General features: G+C 43.1%; 1 protein-coding gene and 1 non-coding gene across 2 annotated transcripts; one reads left to right on the plus strand and one right to left on the minus strand.

The window, feature by feature from the left end:
* The first annotated feature begins 1,720 nt into the window (after positions 1-1,720).
* Positions 1,721-15,300, plus strand: LOC135489095 (uncharacterized). The gene is made up of 14 exons (XM_064774261.1): positions 1,721-1,814; positions 2,936-2,983; positions 3,479-3,605; positions 3,998-7,463; positions 7,765-7,832; positions 8,100-8,267; positions 8,492-8,628; positions 8,955-9,112; positions 9,396-9,608; positions 9,875-11,568; positions 11,793-12,025; positions 12,357-12,531; positions 12,712-12,775; positions 12,890-15,300. The coding sequence occupies exons 1-14, from the start codon at positions 1,803-1,805 to the stop codon at positions 13,020-13,022; spliced, it is 6,696 nt and encodes a 2,231-aa protein (XP_064630331.1). The 5' UTR covers positions 1,721-1,802; the 3' UTR covers positions 13,023-15,300.
* A 414-nt stretch (positions 15,301-15,714) lies between these two features.
* On the minus strand, positions 15,715-15,787 carry Trnaa-agc (transfer RNA alanine (anticodon AGC)). The gene has a single exon. It is a non-coding gene; the product is annotated as a tRNA-Ala (tRNA).
* Between the last annotated feature and the right edge of the window lie 8,701 nt (positions 15,788-24,488).

A 24,488-nucleotide genomic window follows, 5' to 3' on the forward strand; every position in this document is an offset into this window, starting at 1 on the left:
AATGTATATGATCATGATAATTAGGAGACCCTGTGTGGGTGTTTGATCCAACATACTTTGATGTGATTTGAGATGGAAGTTTGCCATAATGCCTTTAAAGGTATGATAAAGACAGCATTAGTATGCTACCTGGTGCTATTCTAATGGTCAGGACCATATTGCCAGGAAAACTTAAGTGGCAGGTCAATTCACGTTGCGGTTGTCCAAGTGAAAGGTAAGTCTTGCTGAAAATTCATTGGAAGGAAATCTTGATCTTGACGTACCTGAGTTTGACCTTTAGCTTGATCTATCTCATGATTTCATGATTTTAAATTCAACAACCATTCATTTGGCGGCCACTATCCCGACTGTGGTGTAGCACCCGACTGTAACTGGCATGAAAAGGGGATACGCTGGTTATGGATGTCAGATCGTGGTTCCCTGACCTTTGCAAACAATTTCACTGGACGTAACCCACGCGGCGACACCAAGGACCGCTGGCTGATCTATTGATATGTTCGTAGTTGGGTGTCAAAGTCGGAGAGAAGAAGAGCCACTCTTCTCTTGTAGGGGGTTCACTTGGAAGTGTTTGCATTTGTTAGCCTATAAACACAAGATTTTAATCCCTCAGTCTTTGGCGGAGAGAACTAATCTTACATAAGTCCCAAAACAATATCATATGCCTTTATGGCAATATTTATTATTGGGACCCAGTACAGTGCCGTTCTATCCAATATTCTTTGAGGCTGTTGGAAAGACATCTTGTCTAAACAGTGCCATTCTGCCCCCTCATTGTATACATTGGTAACTTATGAATTGACTGCGAAATGAACGCAATGTGAATAATTCAGTCTCGGTAACTGGCATCGGTAACTCGGTAACTGGCATCGGTCAAAGGCAAGTCTTGCTAAAAATTTATTGGAAGGAAATCTTGATCTTTACATGTGTTCCTGAATTTGACAATTAACTTAATCTGTCTCATGATTTCAGAGGTGACTGACCCCTCGGCCCATGAGTTGTGAAAGCGAGAATGATGAGTGCCAGTCTTCAGATTGACGAGGTGGCAGTGCCCAGTCACATCACAATCGCATCAACATTATCAGGATGATCAGGTCACAGATCGTTGAATACTTCAGGGGAGTCGGGGAAAAGACTCTGGTGTAAAAGCAGAAAATTTCGGGCAGTACAGTGTACATTTGTACACAGGTTCTCAGCCAATCAGAATCCGATAAATCTGTGTCGTCATCGGGGGTCATAATGAAACCGCTTAGTAGAACTTACCATTATATCAATAGATATTTCTGTAAAATGATGCTTCAAATAACGCTGTTCTCATATCTCCAGCTGTTCTTTCTTGTGACATGCCTGATGCTATTCCTGGTGATGAAATAATGTATTAGTAATGTAGTTTAATATTTCTGGTGTGTTCACTGTTGCAATAAATCATACAAATCCTAAAAATCTTTGCTTGTATTGTTTTGTGCTTGTTTCTCAAATTTGAAGCATACAGTATCAAAATATACTGGAGGCCAATCAGATTTCGTTAGAAATCAGGAAAAAAAATCTGATATACTTCCAAATATCATACCATAGAAGAGGTATCATTAAAAGAAAATATCCCTTTGGGGACGAAGTATGATCTAGTTCGTAATTCCCGCGTTATGAACTGAGGATGACGTCATATCATTGGAAGAGATCATAACGTGTGAATCGAAGATGATACACATCGCCAAACGGGCAAACATGGCCGAAAATTCAAAATTTTAGAATTTGTAAACAAAGAAAATATTTGCGTTAAACAGCCTAACAAACGACTGCAAATCATGGAAAAAGAAGTAATTACGATGTTTATAATCCTCAGAATCTAATGAACTATGTTGATCGACTACGCTTTGCCGTCAGGAATACTTTTCAATACCTTATAAATCGTCCTTCAAGTTCAAGTGATTAGGGCTGGCTACATACAGCCTAGCGGTATACTAAATCACGACCAATCATGACCAACACTTCAAAAACAGAGTATCTGTTGTTTAAAACCATTTAGATAGTATATATCATGCTTCTGAAGAAATACCGTGAGTTTCAGTCATTTTGAGGGTAAGATTTTTTAATTATTTTGAATGCATTGCGAGGCATGCTCAATCGATTGCCGAATCGTGCTTCAGTCATCATAGACTAGACCCTATTTGTTTTGGCTTGCAAATGACTGGGTCCAAGGAAAATGTGGAATCAGTAATCGATTGGCATGCCTTGCAATCAAAATAACTCAAAAACCTGACCCCCCAAAAAGAAAGCATAATATTAGATATCGATTACTATTTAAATGGTTTTAAACCACATAGGCCTTTACCCTGTTTTTGAAGTGTTGGTCATGAGTGGTCGTGATTTAGTATCGCTTATTTGTAGGCCCCCCTTTTCATTCTTATAGTGCGTACAACATAGGCCTACAAGCAAGGCCATTGCTGTGCATTTCTATTATAGTGTCGGCCTACTGTAGTCTGTACATTTGTATACTGCCTACTGGGCAGTAGGCTGTGCTAGCCTATTATATGCTGACGCACAACCATTCCCTGAAGAAGGTACCGGTAGCCTACCCCTTTTTTCATTTTCTCGATGATTTTTTACCCTACAGTATAGTGGTACTAGTACTAGCCTGTCCCTTCCTGAGTTTTGCCTTTGGCCCCAACCCCAACCTCCCCTAATACTATGCCCTTTGCCAGATTCGCTGGTACCACCTTGGGTCGGCAAAACAATGGAATGCCACACAAACCATAGATACAATCTTCATGGTAAAAGATGCCACACAATGGCTCGAGAGGCATTTTCTGGCACGGGCTGGGCATGGCGAAAACTAAGCAGATATGGTATCTTTCTGTTGTTGATTTTTATATGATGACAATATTTGATATACATGTATGATATGTGTAATGACATTTGTTATCATTTATCTTTTAAGTCAACCCAAGACCACTCGCATCCTGGCCATACTTCCCTTGAATACAAGGTATGCTACAAAGCCTCTCATTTGTTAATTCTTAGCTCTTTGACGCCGCAGCATAAATCTGAAAAAAGCCTTTTTTCAGGATTTTTTAAAAAAGAACTTATTATCCAATGTACTTTTATAGAGAGATACTGATTTACTCTTTAATTTGCAATTTAGTTTTTCAAAATCACTCTGTTCATCATAGTCCCTAGAGGGGATCGACAAATGTATTTCTCCCAATACTAGTATTGATAGAATTATGCTTTTCCGCCCCCTTGAAAATCACCCGAGAATTGAATGAAACCTCTTTTCAGCAAAAACGGGCCAATTCATTCACACAGATGGGTTGAAAGTCGTCCAACTTGCCTCATATTTCTCTACGCACATGTTACAATTACAAAGCAACTGGTAAAAGTCCCATGAGTTATCCAGTCCCAGAAGTGTTATGTGATGGACAGTAAAAGAACTAGGCCGTTTATTTCTATTTCTAAGAATTCTTTTCAACTTCTTTTTCAGCCCAAACCGATTGATTCTGATGAAAGCTTTGATGAAGAATCTGGTGTTGGAGGCTCTGGATCAACATGCAGTCTTGGTTTAATGAAAGATGAAAAGACACAGAAAGTGAAAGAGGTTGGCAGTGCTGGTAGGTTAAACATATTGCAGCAGGCCATGATGAGAGATGGAGTGTCCCCATCTCAAACAACCAGTTCCTGGCTTTCATACTGCAGTGAAATTTCAAAGCCTGTGATTGTCATTACCATAGTAGTACATGTACATCATTGTAGTAATGAAAGATCCTCATGAGACAAATAGAAAAAAACACACCAAAATTGATTACATGAACCCTTATTATTGTCATGAATATATAGCTAGAAAGTCCCAGCAATCCCTCAATGGAAGCCTTTGTTGAGCAAGTCTTGACTTGTCTTTGCTGTCAAGGAGGTGTCAGTTAATTTTCCGATCTGGTTGTGCATTCAACCCATCATGCAATGGACCTATTTGTGAAATGTTTAATTCTGACGTCATATTTTTCAGATGTTATCTCGCAGTATGAAATAGAGTCAACAAATCCATACCAATACCCTTTTGGTGTACCCAGTGAACTTCATGGAAACGTTGGAGATAAAAACCATCTTTCACAACACACACTAGACAGTGAAAGCCTCAATCAGTACCCTATAAGTGATGCGAGCAATGGTACGCCAAAACGCTCAAAAATTCCAGTCAAGCTTGGTTCTACTGTCAAACCACGCTCTGGATCAGGAGAGTTTCAGGAAGGCAGACCTGAGCCTTCTGAAGCATCAGCATCAGACATCCTTGACAGAATGGCATCAGATATTTCAAGTCAAGTTTTAGCTGATGCTGTCTCCGAAGTTGAAAATGAGGAGGCACTGCAGACAGCTATTGGGCAGATTTCCTCCGATTTTGTCACTGGTCAGTTGTCGATTTCTCAGTGTCAGAAATCAGATGACGATGTGTCACCACGATCAGAAATTAGTGAGCCGACAACTACGAGCGGTATCAGCGGTGATAAAAATAACATGTACCATATTTGTGAGCCTTGGTCCGATCAGGATGGAGCCGGGACATGGTCAACTGGGAGCTCTGCTGTGCAGACGCCACGAGATGCATTGAAAGAGAACGAAAAAGACCCTGTTTGTGCTGCAGCTGTAATTCGCACTGTTAGTGCAACTCCTAAAGTTCTACCAAAGAAATACTTTGCTCCCTCAGAATCGCGCCAAGTTTTAGAAACTCCGCAATCAATGTATCCAGATTCGATCTGCTTTACTGCCAATCAGAGTAGAATAGAAGCGACACCGGGGCAGCATGTTCCCGTTGTCACCTCTACACCTTTTGTTGCAGCAGGCATGCAGCTAGATCTGCGCGACTTGAGGAGGAAGCTTGAAGGTCTTGACGATTCAATCCAAGCTGACGATATGAGCACGTTCACTGGGGCCCAGGTTGTACCTGATTGCAATGACGGAGATGGGCGCGAGGTTGAGACAGATGAAGAAACAATTAAGGATGAGGAGGAGGTTGAAGCTGTGATCACAAAGGCTGGTGTTCAAGATTATATGCCGGCAGATGAGAGAGAGAAACTGATGACACAGTTGGGTGTCCAACCCCGAGAACCTGATCAAGATGAACTGGAGCCAAGTGCGGCTTACAGCATGTATAGAAATGAATTAGAACGCGACTTGGAAGAGATCCGACATGGGCCTAGACCGCAGCCAGTAGGAACTGATGCCGATTCAGATTCAACCAGTTATAGAGCTCCTCCTCTGGCTTCAAAGTTGATCTCTGATGATCCTCTTCGCAGAACGGCGATGTCAATAGAGCAACCCACTGGGAGAATCGTCCATACTGAAGCGCCGAGGGTGCGGATTTTGAATGATCCTGATACGATCCCACAGCGAGAGTCAGATGTGAGTGAGGCAGAGCTGAGAAGGACACCAACTGTCACTGATGATACTGGGATATCTGTGGATGGTGACATCAGAAGAGGCGAATGTAGCGACACCAGTTATCATGATCTTCCAGAGAGTCTGTTTAATACCGTAACCCCTATACCTGATGAGTCGGCACGGTCTGTTATCAACACAAGTCTTGGAGATACTATTATCACAGAGATAGAAGACTTTCTCGCCAGGCAATCCAAAACAAAAGAGCAGCACTATAGCGACAACTCTGATGAGAATGCCGATGATATTCATGATGACTCCATAGCTGCACGTGTCCGGGAACTTCTACAGAAGTGCGAGAGAGAGCGCAGCTTTACTGATGAAAGTAATTCTACTGTTGTTCCCAGCATGGTCTCTGATGTGTCAGTGTCACCAAGCCCTAAAAGAGATGGTCCACGAGGTGATGCGTTTGATACTGAAGTAACGCCCGATATCACTTCCTCTGGTGTCACTTCTGATGATGTGGATCGCTATGGTCAAAGTCTTGGTTTGAATCTGCATCTGGATGACCGGCCATTGACGAACAGGAGCGAAGATTCCCTGTCGGAGAAAGTCCATCGCTTGTTACAGAATACTGCTTACCTTGGTGATGATATGAGTCCGAGGGCCAGTCCAAGGTCTATCCATGAGTTGATACATTCCATCCATGTCCATGATGAGTCGCTAGATTATGAGCAGTTGCAGCGAGAACTAGACTACATTGAGCGAAGTCTGGATGAAAAGGAGATTTCGCCGCAATCAAGGATGTCGCAGGCAAGCTCCTGCAGGAGTACCGGTACGTCTGCTAGCGACGAGGGAGACCGGAGCAAACGACTCGCATGGGACTACGGGGCAGATATCGGTGAGGGCAATCTTCCCCAGTTTGTTGCCTCGGTGAAGAATCCAAAGGATGACTTGATCCAGGCCATAAATAACTTGACTGCCATAGAAGAGGAGAGGCAGCATCGCAGAGCTCGTAGCGTCAGTCCAAATCCGGAAGAGCGACAGTATACGCCCAACCTGAGCCAGTTGCGGGGACGAGCACGCACCGAATCTGATCTTGCCATGGAGCAACGGGCACCAAGTTTGACTGGCTTGTTGACTGATCGCTATAGCTTGGCTCATAAAGTTTGGCAGCTTCTTGAGAAGGAATCGCCCCAGGAACAGGCATATGAATATCTGAGAGAAGCCGAGGAGACTGAATATATGATACATCTACGTGCGATGCAGGCTGCCAGATTGGACGAGGATGATGTCAGACGATATGATGACAGACATGAACCAATGCGCGAAAGTTACGAGTCGTATCGCTCTCTACCAGGCTCCAGGTCTGCTTCGTCCTCACGTCTTCATCAGCATCAAGATTTATACAGACCACATTCAGTAGCATCAATAGCACGATCTGATTCTCGTCTGTCAGCTGACCAGTATCATCGGGAAATACGAGAGCGCTACTCCGACCAGAGGAGAGACCTTTCACCAGAGAGGCGTTCTGATTCTAGGGGAAGAACACCTTCAGATCTTCATCGCCCTCACTCCAGTACATCTCTACATCATCCAAACTCAAGTGCTGATGAACGTCTTTCCCCCACACTGAGCAGGCATGCGTCAACCCCTTCACTCACTCTCACCTCACCAGCCAGACGTGACGCCAGATCAGATTATGAGTCCTCAATGTCCCCCATGGCCAAGAAACCATTCCACGCCTTCAGTCACGCAACAGACTTCCTTTCTATTCAACTTGACAAGATGCAGCACCAGAGGTTTGATGTGTCTCCAAAGTGGCGCTCCAGAGAGTCAGTGCAGGGTGCACCCTACTCGCCAACAACCTCACCGAAGAAATCTCCCACCAGACAACCAAAAATGGGCATGGCAGTCAACAGAAGCTATTTGAGGCGAGATCAGTCTGGCAACGACACCCATGATGCATCTCGTGAAGTCGCCCAGTTCACAGCTGAGGTTCGCCAGCGAGACATCAGACGTCGACTGACACCAAAGGATGGCAGATATCTAATGTACGGCGCCACATCAGATGATTCGAAGCCCCCAAGGTTCTCCAGGTGTGTACAAATACTCATCTACCTCCTACATTCTTCATGCAGATCTCTGCTAACACTGGCTTCCATCATATGATGAGGTCCTGGCTGTGTCACAGGCATGTGATGATACAAAATTAGTGTGGCATGAATTCCAAATGCGACAGGAAAAAGAACTTTACTAGTTCGTGGCTTCTATATGAGGGAGAGCCATCGTTTAAAGCAATGTTTGGTGGAGAATGTTAAGTTAAAGATGCTCAGATCTAACATCTGCCACATGATATGTGTATTCATTACTAATGGCATTGTTGATAAATCTTTCCAGTTCTGAGGACCAAGCTGATGAGATGAGGGAACTAGCCCGAGGCCGCATGTTCTCCACCACTGAAGAAGGTAAGTTATTTGTTTCTACTTGATCATTTTGAAGATTCTAGACCACAGCAGATTACAACGATAGCCCTGAGCGGTCTTGGAGCTGCCCTGGCACACATTAACCCTGTCTTTAGGAAACACCTGGTGCTAGTAAGAGATCGTCATACCAGTTAATAGTTATGTATCACCCAGGACTCGGCCAGTTTGCATGGTGTCTACAATCAAAAATGATCTGGTATGTGGCTGGTCGTGTTGCACTGACAATATACCCGTTCATTTCATGTGCAGTTGAATCCTCCGATCTGGACAGCACTCCTCGTGATCTGTCATCAGCTGCACGCCGGCGAGAAGAAGGGCAAGGTCGGCCGAGACTGAGTGCACGTGATGGAGACGGCCATCATGAGGATGCAGGAACCCTCTCAATGGGTGAGACGACCATGGAGAGCACGCATACTGGTTGGTCAATTTTCCTGTTCATAGAGCCTGAACTATTCTGCTTTCACTTCTTAATATGCCCTGTTGTGCATTGATTTGACTCTTTTCACCCCGATTTCCCTTGATGGACTCTGCCAGTTAATGCATTAGACAATTCCATTAAGAATAGTGGAAGTGTAAAGATCTGGATTGTCCAAAATATTTCATGTGTTACAAATGAATTGACCTCATTTCTCCCTAATCAGGATCTGACGATGCTGAAGGCCCTTACATTCCTCGTCACCTCCTGGGCTCGAGACCGGATTTCCCAGTACGAAATGCTGGAATCTATGCCAATCCAAATCGGGCCAAGTCTTTGGAGAAGGTGGATGAGGCTTCCAAGGTTTGTTGAATGTCGGTTTATCTCCTGAAATTTAGTTGATGTCATGGCAGGTACCGGTAACGTCAGAGAAGGCCTCAGAGCCTCTATGCTGGTCCGCTACTCTATGGTGCTGTTGCATTTGCTGATGTCATCCGCAGTTAGGTCATGCAGGTCATACTACCCAAACTGGTCCAGAAGGTAGCTGTTTCTGAATATCAGCTGCTTGCAACTTACAAATAACACATGTAACACAGCTTTCCACACTTTGGTTCCTTCCCAGTATTCGGTTCTGAAATTTGTCAAAAATTCTTCAAACTAAACAAATGTTGATCTTGTTTGCATTTCAGGGTAGCCTCATTGAAATCCGCGCACCAAGTGAGTACTCGGAGGAGAATCCTCAGTACCGCCGGCCCGCTTGGCAGGAGGAAGAGAAGAAAGAAGACACAGCTGAGCAGACGCGTCCAGTGGTGGAGAAAACTGAAGTTACACATGTGACTGATCCTAGGTGTGTTGTGCTTGTTTTACCCTAGTGGATATTGTCAGTCAAGTTGGACATTGTTACAGTTGAACCTCCCTCAGCAGACACTTGGGGACAATGATTTTCAGTCACACTGATGCCCTTCAATAGAGACTTTCTACTTCATCATGTCGAAGAGTTTGTTTTTCTCACTACAAGGTTCAACTTCATAGATCAAAACAGGGTCCCCTGTGGCACTGACAATGTAAAATTTTGATAGAAAATGGGTGATTATGAGTCGATAAACAACATTTTCTTTTCAATTCTCCAGGGATGAAATGGTAGATCTTCGTGTTTCAAAAAGCCGAAGCTCTGAACCAACGTACGATAGACGTGAACCACTCTCAAATGAGGAAAGAGCGAGGCCATCGTATGGCGGCCTGGACCGTGTTTCCACTTATGAGGGTGATCAAGGTGCTGCGTCAAATACCGACAGAAGGCTTGTGGAGGATGATATCACTCTGGAGGATTTGTCAGGACCAACGTAAGTGGCTGAGGTTTATTAACTGCTTGGGTTTATTAGCTGCCAATATTAATAAGCTGCTGAAGTCATCGAACCTCTTGCCATTTATCTGCCAATGTGCTGAGTTGATGAAAAGTTCTGATATCAATTTCATTTTCGTTGAGGCTTATCATAGTTTAAAGGTATCTGACAGTCTTTCTGTGTTAATAGTATGAGAGCCAACCTTAAAATATGTTAAAATTAAGCTTGGCTGGGTCTCTATGGATGTGTAAAAATATCTGTTTTAGGGTCGGCAATGAATTCGAACCACTGGAACCAACGGTGAGTGCCACCAGTTCCGACAGAGAGGAGCCACCCCTGAGAACAGCTGGACTCAAACCAAGACCAGCGTTGAAAATCCTGCAGGATATCTTAGAAGGGGAGAGTGATGGAAGCGATTCACTCCCACCGAATCTCAATGACATCTGGGAGCGTTATCGTCATGCTAAACGAGATGAGAAGGCTGCACAAAAGACAAGAAAGACTCGGGAGAGACTGGGTCTTCTTGCTGACTTGTTGCGTAATCCGACACACCACTTAGTCCGCCGCATGGAGGAGGACAACGACCTCTGTCAGTACGAGCAGAAACTAAAGGAAAAGTTTGGTGATGATTATGAGAGGATTTTAAGTGAGAGACGTCAGGCTTGGCAGCAGAAAGAGGGCAGGAGGAGCAGGGATGGTGGGTCCGCTGATGGCAAGAGGATGGCGTCACCTGGAGCAAGGAGTTTGTCTTCAGGAACTGGTCTGGCCAAGTCGAAGCAGCCACAAGATTGTAGGGAAAGTAAGGATTTCGATAGCCCACGGTCCGAAGAGACTACTTCTGATCAGGCTCGATCTGAATTGGAAGCTGACCTGAGTAGGACATTGAGGAGAAGCAGGGATGGCCCCATTGATGACAGCACACCGCGATCATCCAGTACTGACACCGAGATGAGAGCAAAGATGGCGACCATCTTGGATCAGACAGATTCGCTTTCTTCCATTCCCGAGGGAGATATTTTCCGCCACCCTTCTACCGATGCTACAACAAGTTTCGAGATTGACAAGATCCCGTTGGCAAAGTTGGATCCAAAATATGTCAAACTCCAGCAGAAGATACGCGATCAGAAGGAGAAGTATGCAAAAGAAAAACGTCGGGAGTTGAAACGGAAAGAGAAGATCGTCAAATTGGAACGGATTCTTCACGACAAGAAAACTGGCAAGGAGGTATCCATTACAGATTCGTCTTCCGTCACAACTGTTTCGAGTTTGATGATCTCCGATACGATCAGTGACAGCAGTGCTGAGGATACGACGACAAGCGCTCTGAAGTCTGTCACAGTTTCGCCGTCACTTCGAACGGAGAGTCCTGGAACATTCCACCATTGGAACAAGAAGATCCGGGATGCCAACTTGTCGTCTGCTTCAGATTCCAGTTTCTGTCCTTGCAAAGAAAATGTCAACCCAGTGACTGTGCACCAAACGGAGCAGCATGGAAGGAATCGGTCCAGAGATACGCGTGGTAAGAAGGCTGTATACTTAGAATTTGCCAAACCAGAGAAACGGGAGCCGTGGAAAGTCCGACCCAGCAGGAGTCGTTCCTCAGAAAATAGAAAGAAGGTGGAGAAGGAAAGAAAGACTCAAGATGCACCGAGGAGGAATAAAAAGGTCCAAATCAAACCTCCTTCACCAAAACCAAAGCGATCCACCAAAACACGAGATCAGGCTAAGAGTTATTCGGCGCCAAAGTTCCCTACTGCTGCGCATCAACGTTTGGTTTCCATGGCTACGCAGACGTCACCGAGACTGTTTGAGGGTTATGCTGGCCTTGAGGAGAAGAGTGTTGATGAGAAGGTCAAGAGGGCAGACAGTGAGCCAAAGGTGCCTCACTCCAGGATCTACAGCCCAGAGAAGATGTTTGAAGAGAGGAAGAAGCACAAGCCATCACCGAAGGGAAGCGTAGGTCAGTATTGTCCTCTTCCACTCTACCTTGATGTGCCATCTTTATACTCTCCCCTGAATGTATCTCAGTCATTGCCTTTTAAAACAACAGTGCCTTAGACTTCAGCAAACCTACCTCCATCCCAGAGGGCATTTGTACTTGTACCCTGATTGATAGATATCGCTTACAGTACTCCCTTTTCATATCAAACCAAACTTAAGAAGTCAGTCCTTTTTCTGTTGTAGGTGGAATGGCCTGGTACGTGCCGATCAAAGACCCCAAGCAGCCCTGGAGACTTCCCCTGAAGGAACGCCAGGCCCACCTCCTACGACAGGAGAGTGAGCCGTGGCAGGCCACCTACCCCGCTCCAGCAGAAGACAAGGATCCAATGGAGGGAGTCGAGGTTGCCCCGGACACAGAGTTCTGTCTTGGGAAGCCCGAGGACAAGGAGGAGAGCAAGAAGAGGATGACATTGCAGGTAAATAGGCATCTGTTCCCAAATGGATTGGGTCAGCCAGTTGGTTGTTAAAACTGTAAGGCTGATTTCTCCTGTGTAGTAGGGCTGAGTTCCAAGCCTGATTCATTGGATATACTTGTGTGAATTTGGAGTGAGAACTATTCCTGGTTTTTCACATTTCAGACTGATATTCTCTGTCTTTGATTCAGTGATTGCCTAAGGTAGGGAAGGTCCCACCCATGACATAATCTCATCCAGGGTGTAATCAAATATCCCCTTAAGGATTGAGCAGAAGATGATGATGTGGGTTTAATCCTGTTCCATAGCACTAACCATGTACAATTGTTTTTAGGAGGCGCTGTTATTATTCCGCCAAGATTTCATATCGCATTCTCGTGAGCGCGAACGGCGCATCTATCTTGCTGCACGGGAACGGATGATGCGCTACGCCCATGACGAGCAGAGGGAAAAACTCTTCAAGCACACAAAAACAAAACAAGCCAATTTGGACGCTCATCCTCTGAGTGGTAAGTTTTGCTTTTGCATTGTTGATCTTTTGTCTGCCTCTCATCTCATTGGTGATCATGTGTAGACTTATTTCTAACATTTCTTGTCATCTACATGTACGTTCGTGTATAAAAACTTGCAGAACTATTGTTGTGATTGGCCTGAAATCTTTATACTTGATTTGTTGATTTTCATTTCAGATCTTTGGTTTCGACCTCAGAAAAGAGTGATGTCAAAGAAAGAAATGAGAGAGTTGACAGAAAAGTGAGTTTTATTAGACAAATGCTGAATGCTAAAGTTGTGTTATTTGCTTATCATTTGAAAGATGCTAATTTGAAACTTGGAGTGTTGCTATTCAGACTATCATCTCTGTTGCAGGATCTACCAAAAATTACCTGAGGTCACCGACAAAATTGAAGTGAAGAAACGTGAAGCTGAATACAAAACCAATCGTCTACGGGCGGAGATCTATAAACGTAAGCAACTGGAGAAAGTGCTTGGCAGGTACTAGATACAGGCTGACAGATCAACATCCATGACTATTGATGCATTTACATTCCACAGCTTGATACGGCGGCGTGATCAAAGATTCTGATGAGATTTATGAGGATGAGGATACTACCCATCAAGTTAATCCCTTGGCTGGTAGAGCTGACTTTATGACTTGTGACACAATGAACCCAGCCTTAGGTGTTCATGGCTGAGCTTGCATATAATCCTATGAATTGTCCATACTTATGTTCAAATACCCATGACTTTCATATTTCTTGGTGCGTAAGATTTTTAATTTCTTCATGATTGGATGACTCTGAAACGTTGTTGTTTTTCCTGTTGGTTAAAAACTATGGTACAGTTACGTAAGCAGATGTATATTAATTTTATGTTCCAGTTGACAAGTTATAGAATTTCACCAATTTTAAAGATGGCACTTAATTTGCACCATTTGAGGATGAATTGTATTCACGGATATGAAGATTATTTGAGATGTGAAGCGAGGACAGGTTGTGACATATTTGTGATGATGATTTTTAGTATGTCCCGATGTTTTTTTATTGTGGTTGACTGTTAGTTGAACGAAATAAATGCCAAAAGTTTGATAAGACTGGTAAAAAACTGGAAACTTTACAGAGAATGTTTCAGATAGCATTTACCTTCATTCAACAGCTGTTAAGTAATGGATGAGGCTATCTGAAATGTTCTGTGGGTCTCCAGTGTTGGTCGAATTGTGTCTCATCAAATCAACTTTATCAAGTCTTCCTAGATGTCCAAACTTCATGAGTTACATGTGCTTTACTGTTGTGAAGTTACAGAGTGGTGAGATGTTTTTTATATGTATTATACAATTTTGATGAAAAGTTCCACACCAGCTTTGGCCGAATTATGGTTTCAATACATTGTGATACGGCTATATATGTTATCAAAGTACAGCAGTTTAAACTTTAAAATGTCATTTCATTGACCCACCGATGTTGTATTTGGCGATTAACTTAAAACATTTTAACGATGCATTTCATGTGTTTCATCTTGTCTGGTACTTAAAGGGAAAATGCAATCTGAGATTGACTATCGTTCCAGTTCTTAAATTTCTGTCCTGCCAAAATCGCATTTAAAAGGACGAGTCATGTGGGTGCCTGGGGTATTTTGTGAAGAAGTATTCAGCATGGGAGCATCTGGTCATGACACACCCACCAGAGCGGTTCACAAAATGAGTTTATAGACTAGGATTGTTTTGCAGAGTGACAAGTTCGTTAATAAAACATAGGATAGGGCAGGCCTGAAGTAGATTTTATTGTTAGGGAAAGGGGGTTTAGATGAATAGTTTGCACAGTAAAGGCAGCTGTAAAACTCAAATTTGGCAAGTTTAGTGATGTTCGGTTAGTATATCATTAGTTATGAATAGGACTGTAGAAAGCAGGAGTTTGCAATCATTGAAAAGAGTGTAACAATGTTTACTCTGATGTCTTTTAGAACGATCAAACTTCCTGTTGACATTCAGGAAACAATCGATGAACAAAGTCATTGAGCAAATCCTTTTTTACACCAGCTTTGCTCGACCCGCGATGTGGTTTTCCCATCCAGATATTTGCCGAGACATTTATTCAAAAGTTTGCGGCAAACAAATCAGGCCCCTCGATGAAAGCTGTGGCATCCTGGCTGCACCAGGCTTTTGAACAGCTTGAGATTGTACATTTTTAGATCTTTTATAGTTATTAGATAACAGTAATTTACGTGTAGTAAGGTTTTCAATATATCACATTAATTAGGTAGCCCTGGCTGGACCAGACCATTATAGGATACACATAATGCCTTGAGATTCAGTTTATTTATAATGTTGACATTATTACAGTGATAGTTTACTGTTGGAGCAGGATGACGAGCAAAGTTTTCAAAAGTGTGAAGGCATAAGCAACCAATTTGGACAAAACTTTAGTCGAGAGTAAATTGACATATCTCGAATCTGTGACTGTACATATATCCAATGTTCCTTGTGAGGTTGTGTAAGTTGTAACGCTCCTGCCATCCTGCGCCACCAGACATAGTCTGCGATTTGTTCTGAGCGGACACGCCAGGCATCGTCTTCTGTTGTAGGATGACTGGACACTGCACATGTGACGATGCTCAAGTCTTCATCTGCACCCACCGCCAGACGTGTAACTGACTGATTATAACATACCAATACACACAAGACTTCCACCTAATAATTCTTCCACGAAGCCAAGTATTATGTCCTCTGGCATTTTTATAGAGTGGTGTATTTTTGATCTAATAAATAATGCTATCATGAGAAATGCTTTTGTCAGTTATCTTGACCATGTCTATGATGAGTGAGATGAGACAGTCACAACCACACAGAATCAGCCCTGTTGTCATGACAGTGAGAGAGATGACATACCCTCAATCAGACCCTATTGGTCCTGACAGCTCCACCATCTTCCTAACAAAGGGAAGAGCGGGAGATGAGACAGTCAAAACCAGATTCGTCCTGGCACGTCAACCTTCTTTCGAACACGAGGATGGGGCAATCACAACCACACAGAATCGGCCCAGCTCGCTTGATTGTGTTGGCAACATGATGAACATATCTTGCAGTAGTAATTGGCGTCTTGGTATGCTCAGGTTCATTTGATGACATAATATTTATCGCTTGAATAGAGAAATGAAAAAAAAAGGCTTAATAGTAATTTATTTAAAAAAATTATCTTTGGAGAACCCGGGTATCGATCCCGGTGCCTCTCACATGCTAAGCGAGCGCTCTACCATTTGAGCTAGTCCCCCATTCGACGCTAACCTCTGTCATTTGCAATATATGAACGCTTTAAAAACTTTCCTTCGCGCTAACTGTTATTTGGTATCATACTACTACCAGTTTCGTATGTTATTCTATGAATAATATCATCAAAACATGGTAAGACTACATTTCAAACTGCAGTACCCGCAATTTTGATTTGAGAAATGTGACGTCACTGAACACCGCCGCTACGCCAACAGTATTATAAACCGCGGGAAATTTGAAATCTGGTTCCAGCATGATATTTTTTTCACGAACCGCTTTTTTTCCGGCGACTACTACGGGAATGTTTCGGTCAAGTACTAGTCGGTAGCGTGTCAGGAGCCAGTGGTTCACTCGCCAAACAAGACGTCACAGAGTGGATCCAGAAATTTGAAGGTTCGCACTCGCAGCCCGAGGGGGACCAAGAGAGGCCGGACCCCGGACCGAAGGAACGATCTGGAAAACGTATGGGATCTGGGAGCCCTGCCTCGGAAAAAAAATGTGCCAAATATGCGCTTTCTGGGCATATCAGAGGTGGGAGGCACCAGCGCAAAATCCGACCATCGTTGCTCTACGACAAAAAGGGGACAGGGGCGTGCGCCTCCTTAATCCGGTCACCGCATCATGGGGTGGAACACTTTCACTGGCCACAAATACAGCTTTGAGAATGATTTGCCGAGTGCTTACAAGACCACACAACGTTCGTCCTGACGTTATTCCCCGACTCATGGTCGGTGGACCACTCCGGGAGTCTAAGACCTACCCCATAACAGGGATAAGACACGCATAGTAATATGCGTGGCTCTCGGCCAGGTCACTTTACTTCATTGAACTTTAAGCCACGGGGTCAACACTCTGGGTCATCAGTAATTGCCTGTCAATGTACACTTTGGAAACTTCTTGTTGGTGCTAGGCCTATGTTGATAAAGTTAGGCGCCGCCCGCAGAGATTCCCGAAAGTATGCTAGATCATCATGTAGGCTTACTGCGTCCTTATGTCCTTGAGTTTGGGTCAGTTGCCAAACTCGCCGAGTGATGTAAGTTCAAAAGTCAAGCTAAGATTTGCAAGTCATGTCAAACCCATCTCACATTAGGCCTACACGCCAAATCCATTATTAGTGATGAGCATTTAGTTTGTAACTACAGTGATGAGCAGGCGGATATAGATTCAAATTACATATCATCTTCCTGGACAACTAATTCCCACACCCAAATTGTTCCGTGAAATCACATGCACGGAGCTATATAAATACGATTGCCTTATGCATACGCACTTCCGACTCGGAAAGAATCGTTTCGAATCTTAATTCAAATCCGCCATTGCTGATATCATTGGCGCCAAAGACTATTTCTTTTGACCCCGTTGACCTCGCTTCTAAAAACATTTTTGAGAAAGCCATTCAAACATTAAAATCAACTACGAACATTATCCATTATATCACCGAGCTATATAAATACGATATATCAAGAAAAATCTGTCGCAATATTGAGTTATACGATTAGCTTGGAACTCTTTGTACCCAATTACTCTTCCGCCAGCCTGACCTCGTCACAATCACGGCGCTTTTTCAATATGGCGACCACTTGAACAACAAAAATCCCCGTCAATCATTAAAGCCTTGATGGCCTCGGCGGTTGGACGGTTGCACTGTGGATGGGATGGTCACGGGTTCGAACCCCGGCGAATCTATTTTTTCGTGTTTTTTTTAAAAATGTTCTTGTTATTATTTAATCATGTACGTTTATCAGGCGCGGATCCAAGCGGGTGCATTAGACGCGCGGCTCCTGATTGATATGTAAACTTTTTTTAATTGACCACTTATGAAATTTTGGAACAGACCTGTCCAGGAATTTTGATGAGAAATGAAGTGCACGCTCCCTCTTCTTCCAGTTCCTAGATTCGCCGGCCCTCTTATACCATCATCTTATACCATTATGTATATTATCATGAAGAAAACTCCTTCACCCGAACTTTTCAAGCTGAAGTACACACTGGTTCCAGGTGTTCGAGCACTCCAGGGAATGGTTTGACGAGTTGGCGCTAAATTCATTATTAGTGATGAGCATTTAGTTTGTAATTACATTGATGAGCAGGCGGATAGATTCAAATTACATATCTTCTTCCTGGACACCTAATTCCCACACCCAAATTGTCCCGTCAAATCACTTGCACGGAGCTAAGATTGCCTTATGCATGCGCACTTCCGACTCGAAAAGAATCGTTTCGAATCTTAATTCAAATCCGCCATTGCTGATATCATTGGCGCCAAAGACTATTTCTTTTGACCCCGTTGACCTCGCTTCTAAAAACATTTTTGAGAAAGCCATTCAAACATTAAAATCAACTACGAACATTATCTTTTATATCACCGAGCTATATAAATACGATATATCAAGAAAAATCTGTCGCAATATTGAGTTATACGATTAGCTTGGAACTCTTTGTACCCAATTACTCTTCCGCCAGCCTGACCTCGTCACAATCACGGCGCTTTTTCAATATGGCGACCACTTGAACAACGAAAATCCCCGTCAATCATTAAAGCCTTGATGGCCTCGGCGGTTGGACGGTTGCACTGTGGATGGGATGGTCACGGGTTCGAACCCCGGCGAATCTATTTTTTCGTGTTTTTTTTTTAAATGTTCTTGTTATTATTTAATCATGTACGTTTATCAGGCGCGGATCCAGGCGGGTGCATTAGACGCACGGCTCCTGATTGATATGTAAACTTTTTTTAATTGACCACTTATGAAATTTTGGAACAGACCTGTCCAGGAATTTTGATGAGAAATGCAGTGCACGCTCCCTCTTCTTCCAGTTCCTAGATTCGCCGGCCCTCTTATACCATCATCTTATACCATTATGTATATTATCATGAAGAAAACTCCTTCACCCGAACTTTTCAAGCTGAAGTACACACTGGTTCCAGGTGTTCGAGCACTCCAGGGAATGGTTTGACGAGTTGGCGCTAAATTCATTATTAGTGATGAGCATTTAGTTTGTAATTACATTGATGAGCAGGCGGATAGATTCAAATTACATATCTTCTTCCTGGACACCTAATTCCCACACCCAAATTGTCCCGTCAAATCACTTGCACGGAGCTAAGATTGCCTTATGCATGCGCACTTCCGACTCGAAAAGAATCGTTTCGAATCTTAATTCAAATCCGCCATTGCTGATATCATTGGCGCCAAAGACTATTTCTTTTGACCCCGTTGACCTCGCTTCTAAAAACATTTTTGAGAAAGCCATTCAAACATTAAAATCAACTACGAACATTATCTTTTATATCACCGAGCTATATAAATACGATATATCAAGAAAAATCTGTCGCAATATTGAGTTATACGATTAGCTTGGAACTCTTTGTACCCAATTACTCTTCCGCCAGCCTGACCTCGTCACAATCACGGCGCTTTTTCAATATGGCGACCACTTGAACAACGAAAATCCCCGTCAATCATTAAAGCCTTGATGGCCTCGGCGGTTGGACGGTTGCACTGTGGATGGGATGGTCACGGGTTCGAACCCCGGCGAATCTTTTTTTTCGTGTTTTTTTAAAAATGTTCTTGTTATTATTTAATCATGTACGTTTATCAGGCGCGGATCCAAGCGGGTGCATTAGACGCACGGCTCCTGATTGATATGTAAACTTTTTTTAATTGACCACTTATGAAATTTTGGAACAGACCTGTCCAGGAATTTTGATGAGAAATGCAGTGCACGCTCCCTCATTTTCCAGTTCCTAGATTCGCCGGCCCTCTAATACCATCATCTTATACCATTATGTATATTATCATGAAGAAAACTCCTTCACCCGAACTTTTCAAGCTGAAGTACACACTGGTTCAAGGTGTTCGAGCACTCCAGGGAATGGTTTGACGAGTTGGCGCTAAATTCATTATTAGTGATGAGCATTTAGTTTGTAACTACAGTGATGAGCAGGCGGATAGATTCAAATTACATATCTTCTTCCTGGACACCTAATTCCCACACCCAAATTGTCCCGTCAAATCACGTGCACGGAGCTACGATTGCCTTATGCATGCGCACTTCCGACTCGAAAAGAATCGTTTCGAATCTTAATTCAAATCCGCCATTGCTGATATCATTGGCGCCAAAGACTATTTCTTTTGACCCCGTTGACCTCGCTTCTAAAAACATTTTTGAGAAAGCCATTCAAACATTAAAATCAACTACGAACATTATCTTTTATATCACCGAGCTATATAAATACGATATATCAAGAAAAATCTGTCGCAATATTGAGTTATACGATTAGCTTGGAACTCTTTGTACCCAATTACTCTTCCGCCAGCCTGACCTCGTCACAATCACGGCGCTTTTTCAATATGGCGACCACTTGAACAACGAAAATCCCCGTCAATCATTAAAGCCTTGATGGCCTCGGCGGTTGGACGGTTGCACTGTGGATGGGATGGTCACGGGTTCGAACCCCGGCGAATCTATTTTTTCGTGTTTTTTTTAAAAATGTTCTTGTTATTATTTAATCATGTACGTTTATCAGGCGCGGATCCAAGCGGGTGCATTAGACGCACGGCTCCTGATTGATATGTAAACTTTTTTTAATTGACCACTTATGAAATTTTGGAACAGACCTGTCCAGGAATTTTGATGAGAAATGCAGTGCACGCTCCCTCTTCTTCCAGTTCCTAGATTCGCCGGCCCTCTAATACCATCATCTTATACCATTATGTATATTATCATGAAGAAAACTCCTTCACCCGAACTTTTCAAGCTGAAGTACACACTGGTTCAAGGTGTTCGAGCACTCCAGGGAATGGTTTGACGAGTTGGCGCTAAATTCATTATTAGTGATGAGCATTTAGTTTGTAACTACAGTGATGAGCAGGCGGATAGATTCAAATTACATATCTTCTTCCTGGACACCTAATTCCCACACCCAAATTGTCCCGTCAAATCACGTGCACGGAGCTACGATTGCCTTATGCATGCGCACTTCCGACTCGAAAAGAATCGTTTCGAATCTTAATTCAAATCCGCCATTGCTGATATCATTGGCGCCAAAGACTATTTCTTTTGACCCCGTTGACCTCGCTTCTAAAAACATTTTTGAGAAAGCCATTCAAACATTAAAATCAACTACGAACATTATCTTTTATATCACCGAGCTATATAAATACGATATATCAAGAAAAATCTGTCGCAATATTGAGTTATACGATTAGCTTGGAACTCTTTGTACCCAATTACTCTTCCGCCAGCCTGACCTCGTCACAATCACGGCGCTTTTTCAATATGGCGACCACTTGAACAACGAAAATCCCCGTCAATCATTAAAGCCTTGATGGCCTCGGCGGTTGGACGGTTGCACTGTGGATGGGATGGTCACGGGTTCGAACCCCGGCGAATCTTTTTTTTCGTGTTTTTTTAAAAAATGTTCTTGTTATTATTTAATCATGTACGTTTATCAGGCGCGGATCCAAGCGGGTGCATTAGACGCACGGCTCCTGATTGATATGTAAACTTTTTTTAATTGACCACTTATGAAATTTTGGAACAGACCTGTCCAGGAATTTTGATGAGAAATGCAGTGCACGCTCCCTCTTCTTCCAGTTCCTAGATTCGCCGGCCCTCTTATACCATCATCTTATACCATTATGTATATTATCATGAAGAAAACTCCTTCACCCGAACTTTTCAAGCTGAAGTACACACTGGTTCCAGGTGTTCGAGCACTCCAGGGAATGGTTTGACGAGTTGGCGCTAAATTCATTATTAGTGATGAGCATTTAGTTTGTAACTACAGTGATGAGCAGGCGGATAGATTCAAATTACATATCTTCTTCCTGGACACCTAATTCCCACACCCAAATTGTCCCGTCAAATCACGTGCACGGAGCTACGATTGCCTTATGCATGCGCACTTCCGACTCGAAAAGAATCGTTTCGAATCTTAATTCAAATCCGCCATTGCTGATATCATTGGCGCCAAAGACTATTTCTTTTGACCCCGTTGACCTCGCTTCTAAAAACATTTTTGAGAAAGCCATTCAAACATTAAAATCAACTACGAACATTATCTTTTATATCACCGAGCTATATAAATACGATATATCAAGAAAAATCTGTCGCAATATTGAGTTATACGATTAGCTTGGAACTCTTTGTACCCAATTACTCTTCCGCCAGCCTGACCTCGTCACAATCACGGCGCTTTTTCAATATGGCGACCACTTGAACAACGAAAATCCCCGTCAATCATTAAAGCCTTGATGGCCTCGGCGGTTGGACGGTTGCACTGTGGATGGGATGGTCACGGGTTCGAACCCCGGCGAATCTATTTTTTCGTGTTTTTTTTAAAAATGTTCTTGTTATTATTTAATCATGTACGTTTATCAGGCGCGGATCCAAGCGGGTGCATTAGACGCACGGCTCCTGATTGATATGTAAACTTTTTTTAATTGACCACTTATGAAATTTTGGAACAGACCTGTCCAGGAATTTTGATGAGAAATGCAGTGCACGCTCCCTCTTCTTCCAGTTCCTAGATTCGCCGGCCCTCTTATACCATCATCTTATACCATTATGTATATTATCATGAAGAAAACTCCTTCACCCGAACTTTTCAAGCTGAAGTACACACTGGTTCCAGGTGTTCGAGCACTCCAGGGAATGGTTTGACGAGTTGGCGCTAAATTCATTATTAGTGATGAGCATTTAGTTTGTAATTACATTGATGAGCAGGCGGATAGATTCAAATTACATATCTTCTTCCTGGACACCTAATTCCCACACCCAAATTGTCCCGTCAAATCACTTGCACGGAGCTAAGATTGCCTTATGCATGCGCACTTCCGACTCGAAAAGAATCGTTTCGAATCTTAATTCAAATCCGCCATTGCTGATATCATTGGCGCCAAAGACTATTTCTTTTGACCCCGTTGACCTCGCTTCTAAAAACATTTTTGAGAAAGCCATTCAAACATTAAAATCAACTACGAACATTATCTTTTATATCACCGAGCTATATAAATACGATATATCAAGAAAAATCTGTCGCAATATTGAGTTATACGATTAGCTTGGAACTCTTTGTACCCAATTACTCTTCCGCCAGCCTGACCTCGTCACAATCACGGCGCTTTTTCAATATGGCGACCACTTGAACAACGAAAATCCCCGTCAATCATTAAAGTCTTGATGGCCTCGGCGGTTGGACGGTTGCACTGTGGATGGGATGGTCACGGGTTCGAACCCCGGCGAATCTTTTTTTTCGTGTTTTTTTAAAAATGTTCTTGTTATTATTTAATCATGTACGTTTATCAGGCGCGGATCCAAGCGGGTGCATTAGACGCACGGCTCCTGATTGATATGTAAACTTTTTTTAATTGACCACTTATGAAATTTTGGAACAGACCTGTCCAGGAATTTTGATGAGAAATGCAGTGCACGCTCCCTCATTTTCCAGTTCCTAGATTCGCCGGCCCTCTAATACCATCATCTTATACCATTATGTATATTATCATGAAGAAAACTCCTTCACCCGAACTTTTCAAGCTGAAGTACACACTGGTTCAAGGTGTTCGAGCACTCCAGGGAATGGTTTGACGAGTTGGCGCTAAATTCATTATTAGTGATGAGCATTTAGTTTGTAACTACAGTGATGAGCAGGCGGATAGATTCAAATTACATATCTTCTTCCTGGACACCTAATTCCCACACCCAAATTGTCCCGTCAAATCACGTGCACGGAGCTACGATTGCCTTATGCATGCGCACTTCCGACTCGAAAAGAATCGTTTCGAATCTTAATTCAAATCCGCCATTGCTGATATCATTGGCGCCAAAGACTATTTCTTTTGACCCCGTTGACCTCGCTTCTAAAAACATTTTTGAGAAAGCCATTCAAACATTAAAATCAACTACGAACATTATCTTTTATATCACCGAGCTATATAAATACGATATATCAAGAAAAATCTGTCGCAATATTGAGTTATACGATTAGCTTGGAACTCTTTGTACCCAATTACTCTTCCGCCAGCCTGACCTCGTCACAATCACGGCGCTTTTTCAATATGGCGACCACTTGAACAACGAAAATCCCCGTCAATCATTAAAGCCTTGATGGCCTCGGCGGTTGGACGGTTGCACTGTGGATGGGATGGTCACGGGTTCGAACCCCGGCGAATCTATTTTTTCGTGTTTTTTTTAAAAATGTTCTTGTTATTATTTAATCATGTACGTTTATCAGGCGCGGATCCAAGCGGGTGCATTAGACGCACGGCTCCTGATTGATATGTAAACTTTTTTTAATTGACCACTTATGAAATTTTGGAACAGACCTGTCCAGGAATTTTGATGAGAAATGCAGTGCACGCTCCCTCTTCTTCCAGTTCCTAGATTCGCCGGCCCTCTAATACCATCATCTTATACCATTATGTATATTATCATGAAGAAAACTCCTTCACCCGAACTTTTCAAGCTGAAGTACACACTGGTTCAAGGTGTTCGAGCACTCCAGGGAATGGTTTGACGAGTTGGCGCTAAATTCATTATTAGTGATGAGCATTTAGTTTGTAACTACAGTGATGAGCAGGCGGATAGATTCAAATTACATATCTTCTTCCTGGACACCTAATTCCCACACCCAAATTGTCCCGTCAAATCACGTGCACGGAGCTACGATTGCCTTATGCATGCGCACTTCCGACTCGA

Source organism: Lineus longissimus, chromosome 6 (assembly GCF_910592395.1).
Source record: "Lineus longissimus chromosome 6, tnLinLong1.2, whole genome shotgun sequence".
Classification (NCBI taxonomy): Eukaryota; Metazoa; Nemertea; class Pilidiophora; order Heteronemertea; family Lineidae; genus Lineus; species Lineus longissimus.